Here is a 17975-nt window from a genome sequence, read left to right as displayed (position 1 = left end):
CAATTGAGCGCGTTCGTTTTGAACCCGTGCCTGCCTTGCTTCCGTAGTTTCAGACGCGCGTTGTAGGCGCCTGCGTTCATTGATCGTATCCAGGTGGGTCGTGTTCAGCGTTTTGAACGATCCCAAGCAGCACATCATTCCTGACTTCACTCCACAGTAGTGCCACGCACAATATGGCGGTGACGCCTGCGCCTTCACTACGCAGTAGTGCCACTCACAATATGGCGGTGATGCCTGCGCCATCCGTATTATGTCGGGTTTCTCCATGCTGTGTAGGCGCCTTCCGACGCGCGATGTAGGCGCCTGCACCTTCCGGGTCTGCCTCCGCCGTGTGGTGTGGACGTTTAACTGTCGTTTTTTTCTGCTTTCATATTCTGTATGTTGCTCTGCATGTGTCTCGTGCCTACGTTGTTTTAGAAGCTGTTGAATTCCAGTTTTCATTATCTCTAACCTGCTCTCCATGTGTTTGGCCCCGTATTTTAACCTCCTTATGACTTCTTACTTTGTTTTCTACTCTGTCTTTTATTTCTGACATCGCTTTATCCTGCTGTTGTTTCAATGACACCTGGTCCGAGGTGATTATATTCTCCCTTTTTCGAGTAATAATTTCCATTTGTTTGCGATACTGTGATGTTTATTGTACTGTCAATAATGCATCACTGGAATGTGATCCACCTATGCTGTATCGTTTGGACGTGTGAGGATGACGAACGTTTAATACGGAGCGTCCGCCCGTGTCACTCTGGGGCCCCCCACTGTTAATACGGAGCTTCTTCCGTACTATTATGCGGTGCATTGTGGACCACTGCGGACTCCGTAGTGTTTCCCGTTTCACTTTTTAGCTGGGTCAGTCGAGCTGTTTCTTTTTGGAGCCGTGCCTGCCTGGTTTGTAGGTGCCTGCACCTTCCGGGTCTGCCTCCGCTGTGTGGTATGGACATTTAACTGTCGTGTTTTCTGCTTTTATATTCTGTATCTCGCTGTGCATGTGTTTCGTGCCTAGGTTTTTTTGAAGCTGTTGCATTCCAGTTTTCATCATCTGTAAACTGCTCTCCATGTGTTTGGCCCCGTTCTTTAACTTCTTTATGACGTTTTACTTTGTTTCCTACTCTGCTTGCGGCGTGTCAGACGGTTCGTAGTCTCTCCCGTTTCACTCTGGGGTGGGGGGGGCTTTGTGTGGCGCCTGCGCACGTTCGTAATCTCTTCCGTTTCACTCTGGGGAGGTGGGCTTTGTGTGGTGCCTGCGCTCTATGTCTCCTGCGTCCACGGGCAGGTCCCTGCGTCCATATCCGGTTTACCATTCTCGGTTAGTAATATGGATTTGCATCTTTTGAATGCTGGAAAGCAGTGCAGTCTTCAGAGAAAACCTATGTGAGGGAGTGAACCAGGAATAAGGCCAAGAATTCTCGTTGTTTAGAGTAGCATGTCTAAGCATTGCATCGCTATCCTGCTGCTATCATACTTAACATTCAAAAGATTTCTGGAGTAGATTTACACGGTAAATACAAGTAGATTAAAAAGGCATATTCACACCTGCTATGTCCAATATACCCAGTAGATGGTGCTGTTATTATTTTTAATTCCAAAATGAACATTGCCGTGTTTTCACCAACACAAAGAAGTTAATTAAACAAAAAGTGAATACAGACATCATTGTACTCCACCACGGATTGGTGTCATCTGAAGAATTGATTCCTGCTGTTTGGATACAGTTTGGCTCCATGTGACCACTGTAATGATGGAGGAAATGTTGAAAAGCCATCAATGGATGAGATAGTTGAAGAGTAACACTTAAGAAATATGTGGTCTATTATTAAAAGCACAGTAGATACTTTTAAAATTCTCAGCTAAACCTTTTCGATATTTGCACCTTATCAGTTTCCTTTCATTCTACTCCTATCAATTTAATTCATTTTCCTTTCCAATTGCATCTTCTGCAAGGGCAGCTGGGTGGCGATGTGGATGTTGCTTCCAGAAAAATAAACAATGGTTTGAAATGAACACCTAGCCATTGTCTTGGTGGAGTTTGGACATTCTTTCCATGTCGACATAGGTTTTCCTCCCACATCCCATAGTATATGCATTTTATATTAATTATAAATTCACGTGTGGTTGTGTGCTTGAGTAAGACCAGTGATGGACTAGCTCATTATCCAGGAATGGCTCCTACTTTGTAGCTAGTGTTGCAGGGACGGGGTCTACATTATTTGTAGTAGAGTATGTGGACACCCCTCCTAATTATTGAGTTTATGTATTTCTGTTGCCTCTTTGCTAAACTACCACATAAAATCAAGCTCCTTACCATGCAGTCTCCATTGAGAAATGTATGCAGTAGAATAGGTCCTACTTAAGAGCTCATGGCACTGTCATAGGATCCCACCTTTTCCATAAGTCAGTACATAGGCTCTACTAGATTTTCCCTGTCAAGTGTAAGTGCTATTATTGTGAGGCGAAAGCATCTAGGATCAAGAACAACTCTGGCACAAAGTGGTAGACTAAACAAACTTGCTTCAGTATCTAGCATTCTGATGGATAAATCTTGGTTTGGTGGACACCAGGATAACACTGCCTTCTGGACTCTATATTAGTACCTTCTATAAAGTTTGCTGTAGGAGGGATAATGGTCTGGGCATGTTTTTCAGGGTGAGCTAGGCCCCATGACTTCATTGAAGGGTTTTGTTAATCTTCCAGCAAACAAAGATCTTAGAAAATTGTGCACTTCCACCTTTACGGACCTGTTTTTTTGCATTGTCATGATGGAAGAAAAGTGCCTTATCCATATTGTTGCCATAAAAACATTGCTTGACCAGTTTGGTGTGGAGGAACTCTAGTGGCCTACACAAAACCCTGTTGAACACCATTTAGATGAACAAGAATGCCAATTGTGAATCAGATTGTCTTGTCCATTAGTGCTTGACCTCACAAATGCTTTTTTGGCTGAATTTGGTACACATTTCCACATACACACTCCAAAATCTTATGGAAAGCCTTCACAGAAGACTGGAGGTTGTTATAGTTACAAAGGGGGCATCTCCACATTAATGCCAATGGTTTTTAAATGGGATGTCCAATGAGCTCATGTAGACTTGAGGGCTAGGTGTCAACCATCTTTTGACCATATACAGCATCTTCTTGTATCCTGGTTTAAAAATTAAACATCTGACAACTTAGCGATCAGATACTGTACTTATTAAATGTTTTAATGGTTTCCACTTTAACCTCATGATTCCATAGTTTGTAGCAGATTGTCTTGACTCTGTGAGGGGGAAAAAAAAAAATCTTCCTGGCTTGTGCGTTAAACACACTTCATCATCAAAGTGTCCTTCATGGTACAGTACCTTGGCAGAAGGTACTGCAACATCCGAACCAGTTCTGCCAGGTACTACAACACCTTCTACCCCATGGCTGTCCAGACTTTGAACTCGGTGCTACCTCACTGCCCTCAGATCTGTTCCTAGTAGCTTATTAATATAGTACTTTTGTTGCACTTGTCAGTACTGTTTTTTGATTATTAGTTTTACTGATATTAATTATTTACTACTATATATTTCAAACTACTATCTATTCCCTTACCTGTTGTTTATTTTTAATCATTTATTTATTATAGTATAGTTATTTACCAGTCTTGAACTTCTTCTGTGTTTATGTATATTTTACACTGCAGTCCTGGGGAACGTTATTTTGTAGCAATGTATACTGCAGTACACTGTATGGAGGGTACGACAATAAAGCCACTTAACTTGAATATGTTATTCACTGTTAAACTGAAATAATTCTCCTGGATCCACTTTATAGATAATTTTTTTTATTTTTTTTTATTTTATAGATCTAAATTGGGTCTCTATTTAGTCTTGTCTGCACAAAATTAGAGGTTTAATTCTCTTAGCCTGTCAGTAAAGGAAGTGGTGCTTTAATCTAGGAATATGGTTGGTTACATATTGTTACTTTTTACAGCAAAATTAAACTATTAAACTTGTACACATCTGTTGTGATGTGAGATTGTACATATAATTTGATAAATGTTTTGTATGTCTTTTATTTCTAACTAGCAAAATACCCGCGCTTCGCAGTGGAGAAGTGGTGTGTTAAAGAGGTTATAAAAAAGTAAAGGAAACATTTTAAAAATAACGTAAAATGATTGTCAATGTAATTGTGTTGTCATTGTTATGAGTGTTGCTGTCATATATATATATATATATACACACATACATGCACTTACAATAACATAGAAATCAATATAAACAACATTAACATCATTATCCTATGAGAATATGAAGTAATATATAAGAAGCACATTTCATATAAATATAAATTATTAAACAGTAAAATCTTCTTCTATAATTTGCTACCGTGGCTATTCGTTTGTCTGTCCAGGATTTTAAATCACCTGTAGCTCACAAACCGTTTCACCTATTGACTTGAAATTTGGTACACATAGAGTATAGTAGTCACGTCTACTATTCGCTTTATGGGTGATGATTGTATTACTCTTTTTATCTTTATTTTATTTTATTGTAGAATCAACTCCTATATGCGCATACCAGGGCGGCCGTGGGCGGATGCGTATGGTGTATTCAATCCATGTTATCGTGCATTGCGCTGTCACTAGCATTTTGATAAAAGAATTTGAACAACATATAAGAAGCGTATAAATTATTAAACAGTAAAACATTAACATTTAAGAAGTAAAGTTACATTGAGTACTACTGCAGTGCCTTCGGGTATACCTCATTTTTTGTTTGCCCATTACATGCTTAAATGTATACATTTTTTGGTGTACGTACCCGAGAACACGCGACATATAACCGAGCGTGGGAGAAGCATGGATTTTAAACACGCGTTGAGTTCATCTGCTGGTCTCCCTCGTGGAATAACTGGTAATGTTTGACTAAAATCTACAGCGAGTAAAACGACATTACCTTCTATTTTTTTTTTACGATCTCTGAGATCTTGCTTTTTTCGGTTCAAGGCTTCATAAGCTCTTTTATGTTCCATGGTGTACTTATCCCAAACCATCATCTTTGAATGTTGCAAGACTTTCGGCTTGTATGTAGATCGGAGTAATTACATTCATTGCATTCCTAGTCTGAATCACAATCTGATTGTATGGGTGATTACCTGGCAGGTAACGCTTATGCTTGGTCATCAAGTCGTCTAACATCCGCCACATGCCCTCTTTTAATTGCGAGAAGCAGATGTATATAGCCAAATTCTCGCGCTTCGTTGCGGCGAAGTACTGCTTTTAATTTTTTATTAAGAAGAAAACCTTTTTAAACGGATCGAAAATATACCAATGACAATTTGTTAATGATCTGTTTTTTTGTGAACCTCCCTTTTCACAGCTGTCGCGCTACAGCGTGTGTTTCGTTTATTTGACAGTATGTAGATCGTGGTAATTACATTCACGGCATTCGTTTTCTGAATCACAATCTGATTGTATGGGTGGTTACCTGCCAGGTTACGCTTGTGGTTGGTCAGGAAGTTGCCTTACGTCCGCCACGTGCCCTCTTTCTGTTCCCAGAAGCAGATCATAGAATGGTTTTAATAGTTTACTTTCAAATAATGCAAAGAGTATGCGACATGTGTTTCTCCCTAATTCTGGGCTCATCAGGTGTACACACTCACTGCATCCCCTCTCGGGAATCGAATCTCGAACGTCAGTGCCAGAGGTGAAGCCCCTAATGTTGCACTATGGCGTGTGGTTCGTTTATACCTCGTGTCTTCTCATTAAAGTTTTATCTCACGAATATGTTATTGCCTTCCGCAGCGGGAGCGTTTCTATAAACTTAATTTAAACTTACGTTTTACACCGTGCTTTGTTTCCCTTATGAAGATGCTTGTATGCTTCACTCGCTCGCTTCTTATTGTTTCGCTCCCTTCTCAATTGTTTAATGAATTTTTTGTTCTTCGCTGTTTGCGGCTGTTCCTTCATTTCTCGCTACTACGTTCACAGTCTTTTCACGTGATTACGTGGGAGGTGTGATGACGTGACACTCAACTCCGCCTCCCACGGCCATCGAGCTGCCGTCCATTACAGTATATTGTCAAAAAAAAGGTTCCAGTTATGACCATTATGCATTGAATTTCGAAATGAAACCTGCCTAACTTTTGTAAGTAAGCTGTAAGGAATGAGCCTGCCAAATTTCAGCCTTCTACCTACACGGGAAGTTGGAGAATTAGTGATGAGTCAGTCAGTGAGGGCTTTGCCTTTTATTAGTATAGATTTGGGCAAAGCAATGTAATTTAGTGTTTAACCACCCCCCCCCCCCCCCCTTTTAGGAATGGGTCTGTTTGAATTTTACGACAGGATTTGGGGGATGTGTGTTTTAAACCAGTTTGGCCAGTGTTCCTTTGCTAAAGTCATTTCTACCCCCGCAAATGGGCCAAGGTGTACTTTAACATATGGTTTGGGGGCAGGTGTTAAGATGTTCTATTTCCCCCATTGGTCTGAGGTATGGCTGTTTGGAATTGGCTTGTCTCAGAGGCCTTTAAGTACCATGATGTCCTATTGGCTCTCGGGGTTGGACAGAACATCTATAAATGTATGTGTTTAACCTCCGTGTCTCTCTCTCCTACTAACCAACATCTGAAGGAAGCATCTCTTGCTAACCTGTGATGATGTAGACAAAACAATGGAGAGCACAGCTCAGCAGCCATTTTGAACAGACATGTGACTGAAAGCTGAGCACCAATAATGCCTTAACTAGAGACATTTAAGTACCTACATAGCATCATTTAATCAGGTTGTATGGTTGCCAATATTCAAATATACTTTGCATTTTGTTATTATTTATGAATATTATCAATAATACATTATTTAAACTGTAACTTAACTTCTGCTTGTCTTTTTACTACATCTAATTGCCTGAGGTTACAGGTATAGAAGGGAAGGTGGGGATAAGTTATATATAATAGTGGTAAGTCTGTGAGATTAGGCATTCTGACAAAGGCTACGTGTTAATAATACAATAGGGGAAAGTAATTACTCTACCAATGACAAAACAATTGGCATAGTCGGCAGGATTTTTGGGGTAACCATGTTTTGCACCCTGTTTGTAAATACTGTTGATGTATGTGTGTGTTTATGTATGTGAATTTTAGGGCATCCAGTGTACAAATGCGGTGGAAGTAAAACATTGTTTGGTTGCTGAATGGAATATAACCAACAAAGTGTAGAGACTTCATGTGTGTCAAGAGGACACCCGCATGTTTGTTAATGCTGGTCATAGTGAGTCCCTAATTAAAGTGCTACGGAGTGATGGGACATGCATGCATCATTCATACGGCACTTATTCGTTTAGGATCTTTGTGTATGTTTGCTTACAGGGGCAAAAGTAGGCCAACCCATAACGAAGGTGGCAAATTGTATTAGATTATAATTGTAGACTCAGAAATGCCTAAATTTATATTAAAGTCCGCCATCTTCCAGTGGAGTGGCAGAAGCAAGCAGGCTAAAGCTAAGAAATGCAAACCTGTAGTTCAGGTAGAGAAAGCAGAAGCTGAGCTGAGCATGCCACAAAATGGAAGGGGGCTGGAAGGATTAAAAGCAGGAAAACAGAAATCTGGTATAATGAAGACAGCTGCTGCTATAAGAGGTTTACTATCTTGCATTATTGGTAACAAGGAAGATCAGTGTGAGAAAGAAAATAGCAAAGTGAATGAAAGTGAAAATGGAATGTTGTGTGAAAGTTTTGAACGATGTAACAGTTGGTGTGAAAATTGTGAAGTGCTAGCATGTAGAACATCCACTGCTGAAGTAGAAAGCACAGAAAGCAGGAGGAACAAGGAGAGAAAACCACCCAAGGTGAAAGTTAGGCCAATAGTAATGGGATTTTACTGGAACCCTAAAACATGGGTGGGTGAGTTACATGAGACAGATGGGTGGTCAGATAAAGAGTGGAAATGTGAGTGTAAGGAAAAGGAGAGAGATAAAAGGAAGAAAAAACAGCAAGGATGTTTCCTTCAGTTATTCTCCACTGCACCACAATCTCGAGGTGATTCTGAGGTCTGTCCAGTAGTTAAAGAACATGCTACACTGATAGATATTTCACCACTGTTAAGAAAGGTAACCAGTGCTGCACTGAAATTTGATTTAGGACAAAGAAATCAGATAGAAGGCAGAGAAGCTGGTGAGTGTGAATGGCAATTGTTGACTAGAGAGCATGAAATGGATAATGGCATATTGGTACTGAGTAAAGAAAGTGTGGAATTTAAACAAGGAACAGTAGAAATAAAAGAAATTCAAGTGTTTGTGTGTGAAAGGTCTGAATGTGCTAGTGCAAGAATGACTGAATTGGAAAAAAAGTACACCTGTTTAGGTGTTGGTTTGAATGAACCAGGACAAGCCAAAGAACAAAGGATGGGGGATGGTGCAGCAGGAAAGTTTCCAAGCTCAGCCAGCAAGCCAGGAATGCACAGGGGTGTGAAAGTCCTAAGAGCTGTGCTGGGGCCAGCAGTAATTAAAAAGCACACACACTTAGTCTCAGGAATTCGAAACCTGACTGACGAGTTGTTTAAAAAGACAGCCTTTGGAACTCCATGCAATAAAATGGAGAAAAGTGAGCTGGTCTTGGGTAAAGAACACAGGTCAGTTTTAGGAGAGATGCTGGATCTGGCAATTGGATTTTGGAGAGGTTTTAGTCCACACTTTCAGGTAGCAGTTACCATACAATAAAATAAAAAAGGACATACAGGCAATGAAAAAAAAAATAGAAGGGCAGCGCAGAAAGACAGGAAAGGGAAAATAGTTATTTCTGTTTCAATTTTCTGGTCTTTTGTAATAGTGCTGCTTCTATTATTTGAGGTTTTATGGACTTTGGGTTGGTGCATGTAACAAATAGTGAAGGCAATTAGCAGAGTAAAATCCATGCAGGAGATTGGGTTACCATTAACACATTGGAGCAGAGTGGCAGTGTGGCCAAGCTGTTCCAATGAATGCCTGGAAGCAAAGTTTGAGTTTTGGCATCAGGATAACAACCAAGAAAATGAGATGGGCAGAAACTGCTTTGTCACCTTCCATTTTGCAGACCTGCCTACATAGCGGAATGAAAAAAAAGAAAGAGGAACAGACAACAAGCAAAGACTAAAGACAAAGACCTGAAGAACCGAAGAGACAGCAAGAAAAAGACACTTATTGGGGTTTAAGTGAGTAACAAGTCCACAAGCCATGCAATAATAAGTCTAGTCAGAATAGCTATAGTTTAAAAGGAAAGGTTTGCTCATTACTGCAGCAAATTTATATTCCAAGGGGTGAAAACTGAACAAACCAATTAGGAATGCCAAAATAAGGGGATTAATTTTGGTGTTCATACAGTATACATTCTGGGTATTAATTAAGTGGGATAATTAATATAATTAATAATAATATTAAGGAAACTGTATACTAAGAAAATTGGTGAACTTTTCAGGAAAGCAGGTGCAGCCGGTACATTTGCAAACCATATGGGTTCCGATGTTTAGGTATAGTTTTAGTTGGGAAAATACGGAAGCCCTGTTGAGGTTGTCAGCTGTGGTACAAGCAGAGGACCAGTGGGCCAGTTCTGAACTGAGGTGTTTAGCACAACAAGTATGCATATGGTGATCAAACAACTCTAGGGGTGGCCTACAGGGGGAATGATGAGTTGCATAGCTGTGATGTCTCATGGTGGTGATGCCAGCCTATACTGGTAAATGCTGATGGCAGTCAAGAGTTGCACCATGGGTAGGAAAGCACAAGAGGCAACTAAATCAACCCCAAATGTTGGAAGAGGGGCCACAAAGGTTGGTTTGTGAACAGTTTATGCAGTGGCACATGTGCTCTCACTTGGGCAGAAGTGGTTGTACTGGCACCTGTGGCATGTTACCTTTCAAATTTTGATATTAATTGTACAGCTGCATATGCTTAAATGAATAGTTTGGGACAAGGGTCTAATTAGCAGTTAGACATAAAACCAGTAAAAAAAAAAAAGGTCAGTTTTAGGAAATCACAATAGACTTAAATTGCAGTGGGCTAGTTTAGTGGAAGGTGTGGACTTGTCTCATTTTGAACCACCAGATCTGATGACATATGAAGACTGCAGAAAGCTAAACAAACAGTTGAAGCAAGCCGGAGCAGATACAAGTCATCAGAAGCGCATCCAAGTTCTTCAGATTGTCTTTGAAATAAAGAAGATATGTAATGGACAAATGGCCACGGACAACTTTTAACTCTGGGACAGCAAATACTGCAAACCAAAGCACAAGTTATGCAACAGACTTTTAAACAATTAAGACTGTTTATAAAGACACTGTACAAAACATTCATTGGGGTGGAGTGTTGTGATGTGAGATTTTACATATAATTTGATAAATGTTTTGTATGTCTTTTATTTCTAATTCAGGCAAAGCAATGTAATTTAGTGTGTACCCAACATCCCCCCCACTTTTAGGAATGGGTCTGTTTGAATTTTATGACAGGATTTGGGGGATGTGTGTTTTAAACCAGTTTGGCAAGTGTTTCTTTGCTAAAGTCATTTCTACCCCCGCAAATGGGCTAACATATGGTTTGGGGGCAGGTGTTAAGATGTTCTATTTCCCCCATTGGTCTGAGGTATGGCTGTTTGGAATTGGCTTGGTTCAGAAGCCTTTAAGTACCATGATGTCCTATTGGCTCTCGGGGTTGGACAGAACATCTATAAATGTATGTGTTTAACCTCAGTATCTCTCTCTCCTACTAACCAACATCTGAAGGAAGCATCTCTTGCTAACCTGTGATGATGTAAACAAAACAATGGAGAGCACAGCTCAGCAGCCATTTTGAACAGACATGTGACTGAAAGCTGAGCACCAATGATGCCTTAACTAGAGACATATAAGTAACTACAAGTCTGTGTGCCACCTGAACTACATATCATCATTTAATCAGGTTGTATGGTTGCCAATATTCAAATATACTTTACATTTTGTTATTATTTATGAATATTATCGATAATACATTATTTAAACTGCAACTTAACATCTGCTTGTCTTTTTACTACATCTAATTGCCGGAGGTTACAGATATAGAAGGGAAGGTGGGGATAAGTTATATATAATAATATCTTATAAACAGTGGTAAGTCTGTGAGATTAGGCATTTTGATAAAAGCTACATGTTAATAATACAATAGGGGAAAGTAGAGCAATATATATATATTACTCTACCAATGACAAAACAACATCAACAACCATTTTCTGGTTTCAGACAACTCGTTTATTAAACGAAGTCCCACTCGTTATGCAAAACTGATTAAATGACTATGATTTATTGTCTATACTAAAATGATTTTTATGCCTATATATTTTATCTATTTTATCCTATACATATTGGGAATTATACCTGAATCCATTGTTCCTTTTGCACTGCAGTAACGGAGGACTGGCTGAGATTTTCACTGTTTTTGCGAAGACTCCTGTCAAGGATGAGACCACTGGGGAGGTGAAGGATAAGATTACAGCATTCATTGTGGAGAAGGGTTTCGGAGGAGTCGCACAGTGAGTTGTTGAGCTTTGTTAGTTGATGTTGTGTCACAAAGTATTGCTTAAACATTTGTGGTTATAAACAAATACAGTTCATACTATACTTTTTGATTATTGTTGACTTGAGGCAAAAAGCTTTTTTTATTTTTACTACTACAGCGAGCACAGTTGAGCATAAAAATACATTAAATGTGAGTGTGTATTTCTATTACAACAAATGTTCCTAGCCGTGCATTATCACAAGGCAAACTACTATCTGAAGGAAAATAACTATAGTATAAGAGAAAATGCAAACCTCAGGTATGAAGTGTAATCAGGAAGCCTAAATAAAGATGTTCACCAGCCTCCGATTATTTTTTTTAAATGCACTGTCTTTATCTTTAAATGCATTTCCAACTGTTGCAGCATGGCGGAGGTTGCATCATATTATTTCTTTCCTCTTTTGCAATTATAAGTGAAGATTTTTTGATATTTAAAAAATACATTTACACATGTCTCTCTGCTAAATTAATAAACATCATTTATTTTCTATATCACATTTTTGTGGTTAACTTCATCTTGAGACACACCTCAAATTACACTTACATTGTAGAACTTTATTTCTTTCAGTTTTCCGTACAGGGAGTTAAGTGACTTTTTCAGGGTCACAGGTGAGAACTAAACTGACAACTTCCTAGTTACATTATTCAATTCCTTAGCAACCTTGCTTGTACAAACTGCTTCAGGAAGGTGTCCTAAATGGAGAAATGATGCACAAGAGTCCGGATTAGTGACAGAGAGTTCTTGGAAGTTTTACATTAGTAATTTCTAACAGCAGAGTTTTGGGTTTATCGGGAACTTCCTGAGACCAAAACACATTTCTCAGTAAATGTGGTTGTTATCTACATGCCAAGACTTAAAAAAAAGCTCATCAGTGTTGTAATGACTGTATTATCATGCTACACTTGCATTAGATGTACTATGACTTCCTTTTATTGAAGCAGATTAACATACACATCATGTTCTTTTGAACAGCCTTAAATTTTTTTGAAGCATGGGCACAATTAGGTGCTGGAAACCTTCCTTAAGGATTTTGGTCCATGTGACTCAATAGCATCATGCAGTTCCTTAGAGTTTTTGAACATTCATTCATACATATTGAAAACCTTGTGTTCCTCATCACCCCAAAGGCGGTGTAATGGATTCAGATTTGGGGACTGCGCAGGCCATTGGAGTAAATTGACTTTACTGTTTCATTTTTTGAAACAACTTAATAAGATGCATGATTAATAACATGGAACATTATCCATTTCAAGAAGGCTGGACTTTGAGCTTAAATTGGATGCATTGAATTGGAGGTCTGATGTGTGCCTCGAAGTCCAAGGAGTTTATGCTTAAGCTTTATAATGTACTGGTGAAACCTTATCTGGAGTCCTGTGTGCAGTTTTGATCTCCAGGCTACAAAAAGGATGAAGCAGCATTGGAATAAGTACAGAGAAGAGAGACTAGGTTGAGTTCACAGCTACAGGGATGAATTTTGAGGAAATATATAAAGAGCTGAGCCTTTTCAATTTATGCGAAAGAAGATTTAAAGGAGACATAATTGAAGTGTTTACAATTATGAAGGGAATTAGTATAGTGGATCGAAACTGTTATTTTAAAATGAGTTCATCAAGAACACTGGGACCCAGTTGGAAACTTGTTAAGGGTAAATTTCACACAAACGTTAGAAAGTTTTACTTTACACAGAGAACCATAGACAAATGAAATAAGCAGTGTGGTAAACAGTAGGACTTTCAAAAGTAGACTTATTTTTTAAGAATTAAGTGGAAAGAACTGGTGAGCTTTTTTGGGCTGAATAGCCTGTTCTCATTTGGATTGTTCTAATAATAATAATAATAATGATAATAATAATTCCTGACATTACACTTCCATTATTAGCAACCTGTATCATTACAAAAGATGGTATGAATCATTGGATTTATGCTGTTGCCAAATTCTTACCCTACCACATGTAAGCTGCAGCAGAAATAGATTTGTCAGACAAGCTAATGTTTGGTTTCAATCTTTATTCATCCATGGTTTTCGTGATGAGGTGCCCACTGTAGTCTCATCCTTCTATTCTTAGGTGGCAGTAGTGGAACCATGTTGAGAACTTGAAAATGAAAATGCAAAGTAGAAAAGTAGACTTCAAATGTAATGGCAAATAGCGTTATTTCATTTTATTTTAAATTTTTGCAGCATTCTTGCGTGTAGACTTTGAAATTGCAAATGGGGGTTATTGCATTCTAATTTTTGCAGCATTCTTGCAAGCAGACTTTGAAAATGAGATTGCATTTTCATTTTTTAATTTTAATTTTCATTTCCTTTTTGAAGAAAATCTCTCCCATACTTTTGTAAAGATCTTTTTTTTGTTAGTATGAATGAATTTAGCCATTCTCCTTTGACCTCCCTAACTGGATGTTTTTTTTTTCTCTGTAAACTATAGAGATGTTTCTAAGATACTGGAACCTCCACGTTTGGCACCAACAGTCATACCATTTTGTTGCCCTTTTGTAATATTTAATTGAATAACAAGTAAACTTTAGTAGTACAGGCTATCTGCATTGCTAAGCAGGTGGCTCTAATAAAGTCACTGCTGCATGCATACTTTCTCTCTCGCTTTCTCTCTCTCTCTCGCTCTGTTGTTCATGATACTGTCTGATCCAATACTAAGTTGCATAGAAAATCTCGGCCTCCTTAGCACTACATGGTTTTCATGCATCTAACTGGAGATGAAGATTTATTTTCCATATGTAATTACTGCTTCCTTAATTTTTTTTAAACTACATTTGTTAATGCATAGTCACAGGAAGCTAGAGCCCATCCCAGCCACATTGCAAGGCAAGAACCAAACCTGAACAGGATGCTAGCCTGAGATGGGCTGCCCCTGACTTGAATATCCATATACGCTGACACCAGGTCAGTTTAGAATCTTCAATTAATCTAACATGCGTGTCTTTGGGATTGAAGAAGGAAAACTGACAGAAAGATGTAATACTGACACAGAAACAATGCTAAGACTTCAAACAGACTGTCTATGCTGGGAAATGAGCCTGGGTCACTAGGACTATAAGGCATCAGTTATAAACACTGTAAACCTCTGTTGCTCCACATGTAACGAGGGCATTCTTATTGGCAGTTGTTTTCTCAGTGTCAAAAGCTAAATTAGCCTTGCAATATACAGTACATTGTGTGAAATAACACAGAATAATAAATAAGAATTTAATGTACTGCGATAAACAAAAAATATGATATTCAACAAGTCCACTGTTAATGGGTAGCATTTAGACAAGTGGGATACTTTGGTTGTTTGTCACTCATGCTGTATATGGTTTAAAACCTGGAAATATGTTTTCTAATTAAAATTAACAGAAATGACTGACTGACTGCACAGCCAGGGAACATGGGTAAAAAAGATAGAGACAGTCAAAAATAAAATCCCCAAGGTAAAGATGAAATCCTTTTAGTATTTATTAGAAAGATTAACAGTTTAGAAAACCAAAGACTATAGATTTCTGAAGTGGGTAGTCTTGCCTGTTGAATCGTGTATAATGCAGCATGAAGCACTGCTGAAGAACATTTTATGCAACAAAGACTAAAAACTCCATAATGCAGTCTATCATTCATTTTCCATTGGATAATAGCTAAGTTGTCCCAATACCTCATCTAAATTCTTTCTAAATTCTTTCAGGTACAAGGCTCAGAAATTTGTTTCAAATTACCACAGCCCATTAAGTGCTTAGCAGCTTCTGACTTAAACAGTCTCACTAAAGCCAGACATATATATTTATGGGGAGGCAGCATTAAGAAGAAAGACGCCTCACGTCTGGACAAACTGGTGAGGAAGGCAGGCTCTATTGTTGGCATGGAGCTGGACAGTGTAACATCTGTGGCAGAGCGAAGGGCGCTCAGCAGGCTCCTATCAATTATGGAGAATCCACTGCATCCACTAAATAGTATCATCTCCAGACAGAGGAGCAGCTTCAGTGACAGACTGCTGTCACTGTCCTGCTCCACTGACAGATTGAGAAGATTGTTCCTCCCCCAAACTATGCGACTCTTCAATTCCACCCGGGGGGATAAACGTTAACATTTAACATTATACAAAGTTATTGTCTGTTTTTTCACCTGCATTATTATTATTATCAATCTTTAATATTATTTATTGTATCAGTATGCTGCTGCTAGATAATGTGAATTTCCCATTGGGATTAATAAAGTATCTATCTGTCTGTCTGTCTGTCTGAAGACAACCATCCGTGAATTGTGCTTTAAACTGGGTGGGAACAGTTAGACGGTACAGCGTGTCACATTTCTAAAGCAATCCAGTGCCTCCTGAAGGTGTTGTTCAAAGTTAAACTGCAAAGAGCAGAGATGCTCTTGTTAAACTTTTCTAATAGAGAGCAAGCTTCTGGTTATGACAAACTGTAAAGCTGAAAAGTCTGCTATAAAGACCCCTATTAAACAAGTGTGTTGCATGTGCAGAGAGCACATTACGCATGTTAAAAGTAAATCTTACCTGTTGCAAAGGAAAAACCTTTCTGTACATTCAGATTATACATTGGCATTGGAAGACATCAAATGTGAATGATGCACTGTCGCAGGTGCTGTGTGTGCTCTTTTGTTCAGCATTACTATGACAGTGTAGGAGTCAATGTAAACTTGAAATAATTGGCAGTTATCTTTGTGAAAATAAGGATGGCAAAATAAGCATTTGAGATAAATGGTGTGTCACACACTGTCAGAAGGACTGCTGTTAAAAGAGCACTGATGACGAAAAGCCTCAGGAGATGCCAATTTCAATACTCCATCCATCCATCCATCCATCCATCCATTTTCCAACCCGCTGAATCCGAACACAGGGTCATGGGGGTCCGCCGGAGCCAATCCAAGCCAACACAGGGCACAAGGCAGGAACCAATCCCGGGCAGGGTGCCAACCCACTGCAGCAATTTCAATACTCAAAACACATAAATCAGCAAATCTGCCTAATGACACCAGTGGAAGAGTGACAAGGATGCATAGCATCCACCTTCTGACTACATGTCTAAATGAATAACAAAAAGAAGTTAACATTTCTGTCTAATTGGAAATGCAAACATGCCTTGCCAGAATGTTACCATAGTATTTTAACACGTTGTGTACCCATAGAGCACAATGCTTATATAGACTGTTCACATGTATGACACATAGTAATGCAATAGTCAAAATGACAGAAAGATATCATAGCAGTTAGAAGCACATCTCAAATGCATGTAGCCAAGTAGCTCTGTCTTCTCTCACAGGACTCATTAAACTGTATCAGTTACCTTGTGCTACTGAGTTCCTGAATGGATAATGGCAATTATAGCTTTTATAGCTTTTAAGCTCAGTGGCAAGGTTTTTTTTCAATTTCTTTTGCTCTCTTCCGGAATCCCCGGCGGTGGTTTAAGATGCTTGGATTGGATGAATGGAAGGTGGGTGTTTTAGGAAGAATCCTTTGCAGCGCAGGATTTCATTGCTCTTTACTACACTCTTTTTAACTTCTTGTCCCCAGATGTGTATTCTCGTTTGAGAATCATGTCTGTCTCCACAAGACTTAACTTTAACTGCACAAATACTTAATTTCCACCTATGTTCACAAATATGCAATTCACTAATATAATAAATAATTCAGGTGCATCAGATTTATTAATGCTTTAAGAAACCCTCAATGTACTAATTAATTAACATACCACTGGGGGAAGGGGAGTTTTCCAAAGTAATGAGGTCAGTGACTTCATTTAATATTGTAATGGCCTTTCTCTAACCAATTTGTAGCATCAGTTTGTTTGTATAAATATTATTAAATGTGTGTTCATGTAGGCATCATACAGCACCTATAAAAAGTATTCATCCCCTTACAAGTGTGCATATGTTATAATTATACAACATTGAACGATACTGGATTTAATTTTGATTTATAGACATTGATTAACATTGTTGTTTTAAGCTGTACCTGTACGGATTTGACTTTACACAGGATCATTGTCTTTTTGGAAAACTAACCTTCTTCCAATGTACAGGGTTCTTGCAGACTGCATCAGGTTTTTCTACTGGATTTCCATGTATTTTTCTGTGTTCATTTTCCCCTCTCCCCTTACAAGCCTTCCAGAGACTGCTGCTGAAAGTATCCACACAGCATGATGCAGCCACCACCATGTTTCACAGTGTGGATGGTGTATTTTTGATCAAGTTCATTGTTTGATTAATGCCCAACATGGTGTTTACCGATAGCCAAAAGGCACAATTTTGGTCTTATCAGACCACAGAACCATATTCTAGCTGACTTCAGAGTTTTTTCTCTTGTTCCTTCTGCTGAGATGTTTTGTGTGTGTTTGTGAAGCATCCAGGCAAGAGCGAAACTCATTATACCTTGTAACTTCTTCACTTCTCATTGGTCTTTTGGTGGCCCTCCTCACTACACTTTGTCTCTTAACCATCACTCAGGTTTTGTGGATGACT

General features: G+C 38.8%; 1 protein-coding gene across 3 annotated transcripts in view; it reads left to right on the top strand.

Annotated features, from left to right (window-relative positions):
• Window positions 1-17975, top strand: part of acadvl (acyl-CoA dehydrogenase very long chain) — a 966944-nt gene that overhangs the window by 48365 nt on the left and 900604 nt on the right. For all 3 annotated transcript variants that reach the window (XM_051924341.1, XM_028798459.2, XM_028798458.2), the window contains exon 9: window positions 11361-11486. In XM_051924341.1, the coding sequence (XP_051780301.1) occupies window positions 11361-11486 (126 nt within the window). The remainder of the gene's footprint in view (window positions 1-11360; window positions 11487-17975) is intronic.

Source organism: Erpetoichthys calabaricus, chromosome 3 (assembly GCF_900747795.2).
Source record: "Erpetoichthys calabaricus chromosome 3, fErpCal1.3, whole genome shotgun sequence".
Classification (NCBI taxonomy): domain Eukaryota; kingdom Metazoa; phylum Chordata; class Cladistia; order Polypteriformes; family Polypteridae; genus Erpetoichthys; species Erpetoichthys calabaricus.
The sequence above is the reverse complement of the archived record's forward strand: the minus strand, read 5'-3'. Positions and strand labels throughout refer to the sequence as shown.